This window comes from Limulus polyphemus, unplaced genomic scaffold (genome assembly GCF_000517525.1).
Source record: "Limulus polyphemus unplaced genomic scaffold, Limulus_polyphemus-2.1.2 Scaffold3124, whole genome shotgun sequence".
Taxonomy (NCBI): domain Eukaryota; kingdom Metazoa; phylum Arthropoda; class Merostomata; order Xiphosura; family Limulidae; genus Limulus; species Limulus polyphemus.
Window position 1 is genome coordinate 49,961 of NW_013668734.1, and position 2,521 is coordinate 52,481.

Here is a 2,521-nt window from a genome sequence, read left to right on the forward strand (position 1 = left end):
TTCAGAATTTTATGTATCATAGAATTATCAGTGGTCTTAAATTCATGCCAAAGTAAAACACAAGTTTACCATAGGAATTACCATGGACAAAAATAATTCAATATGAAGAAAATAAAGTTCTCATCACTATTACAAAGTTGTAAGAAGGCAATGTCAATTGCAACATAGCTACAAAAAAAATTAAATATATATGGTTCTGCAGTCTGCGAACTTAAAAAGTAAACTTCAAATTACTGTAACATTGATATTTTCTCTATAGAATGAAAGAATTTTACAACAGTGTAAAATCTATATTACTTTTTGTATTTTCAATCCTGCAATTTTTCTTTGTGAATAACTGCATGATAGTACCCAGATAGCATTTGGGATATCCTGTCTCTTCAGGTGCTTCAACTCACAATGCCTTGAATCCATCTACACACTCGCAGTAAAATGTATGCTTTATATCTCAATTTATTGCTCACTGCATCATCTTTCTGCAGTTGTTTTTCAAAATGGACGACTAAAAAGGAGATAAGATATTCACAATGCTGTATGGGTACCATCAGGCAGATATATAAAAGCAGAAAAATTATGCCTTTTATATTTGATATAAGCCTATTTTTGTGTGTGTTGTCACAGAGCAAGTTCCAGGACATCTTGCAGTAATTTATCATTAACCAACAAACATTTCTGGCTTGCTCAAAAATTGCTAAGAAAATAAAACTAAAGATTTATAAGATGTTTTATCTCAAAGAATGCAATTATATACATTCAAACATATATAGATGTGTACTATATTATGAGTAATCTTTTAAAACTGTGTCTAGGTGCAAGGAATGCCACAAGGAAGTACACTGTGATTGGTTGAAAAGTGTGTCATATATGTGTAATGATTTCTTGTTAACTGTTTGCTATTGATTTTTATCTGAACTTCTGTGTTATGTGAGAAGAGGCAAACTTAATTTCATACTGCAGGAGGTTAAGCTTAAATTTCTACAGTAATTTATTGCTCATTACACCAACATTTCTAAAAATGCATCTGTCCATGTCTGTAATTCTTCATATGATTTAAACTTTCTCCTCTCCAAAAAAATTGTATTTTCCCTCCAGTTTCATGTAGGCCTATCTGCCTAACTTCCATATCGTAATGTGTTACATAAAGTGGTAATTTTAGCATATTTTATGCATGATGTGACATTACACAGTAAAGTAATTTGCAGTATGACTCGGCTAGATGTATAACTAAACATGACTTACTACTAACCTACAAATTGTCCATTTCTGTACAAAACTTGGGATGTGCAAGGCACTTCGGACTTCTGGCTGGTTCAACCATTTTTCTATATTTGTCGAATCTACACAGGGCGGGCTTTTAGTTGAATAGCTTGGCTGAAACAAAAATATACTTATCTTTAATGAATGATTTCTATAAAATCATAACTAGATTTTTTTTAATTTCTTGGCACTCAATTAAATTTGGTTTAATACTTTACTACAAGTATAACAAGGTTTAACATTCTTCAAAATACCATCTATTTCAAAATAAATAAACCTTATTTTGTATAAAGGGGAACTGTTGTTCTACAAAAAAATTGTGCTGTTTCATCCTTTGCAAAAAGTAAATGACAATTTTTAAACATGTCTATGAAACTTATCAATGCAAAGTTAAAGTGGAATTCTACCTAACAGTATGATGACATTCTACATAAGGAAACTTGGTTGGAAGTAAACAGACACAGAAGTGTAATATTTAAAATGGTCATAAACCGAGCTATCGCATTAAACAATTTCACGAATCCCCATTATTACCATTATAGCTCTTTCAAGGGGTTATTTAAGGGAAAACAGAAACAAATATTTATCTGAATTTAAATTAAAACAAAGTTTGATATACCTTTCTTCTCAGAAGCTTCAAAATTGTATTTTGATCAACAGACGATCGAGAATACTTCACATCGCTACTGGAAATACAGTCTTCATACAGATTATAGATGTTCAATCCTGAACTCCACACTAATTTTGTTATTTCCTCTACCTATAGAAAAGTTTTTATCTTTATTCAAGTTGATAAACTTCTGTTACTGTATAATATCTGAGGAAAACTGTGTGGAGAAGATTGTTCCTCATTAGAAACGAATTCTTAAAATGTACAATTAAAAACTTAAAGAACAATAACAACTTTTTATTCTCATAAGTAATTACAGCTTGTTAGTCAAGACTCGGCATCAACAATTAAAGAAAAAACATTAATTGTAATGGAAACAATAATAGTCTATTAAACCTTCTATTTATGAAAACATAAATTTTTAAGGTCTTAAATATGAGCATTTCTCAAACATTACTCTGATCTCAGAAACTCCGTTCCATTTCTTTACATAACTTAACATTAAAACATTTTTTAAAAGAAGTGCTTTAAATGAAAGTTGGATATATTATACACCTTTGTCTCAACATTTTCAAATTATGTTCCACAAATATTGAGATACAAGAGAGCAGGTTTATAAGGGTAAAGATAATCCCCATATATATATATATATAT

The 2,521-nt window shown here is 29.9% G+C and overlaps 1 protein-coding gene across 7 annotated transcripts in view; it reads right to left on the reverse strand.

The window, feature by feature from the left end:
* LOC106468706 (lysosomal protective protein-like) overlaps positions 1-2,521 on the reverse strand; it is a 31,249-nt gene that overhangs the window by 8,745 nt on the left and 19,983 nt on the right. For all 7 annotated transcript variants that reach the window (XM_013929149.2, XM_022397069.1, XM_022397068.1 and 4 more), the window contains 2 exons: positions 1,877-2,017; positions 1,247-1,371 (listed from right to left, as the gene is read on the reverse strand). In XM_013929149.2, the coding sequence (XP_013784603.1) occupies positions 1,247-1,371; positions 1,877-2,017 (266 nt within the window). The remainder of the gene's footprint in view (positions 1-1,246; positions 1,372-1,876; positions 2,018-2,521) is intronic.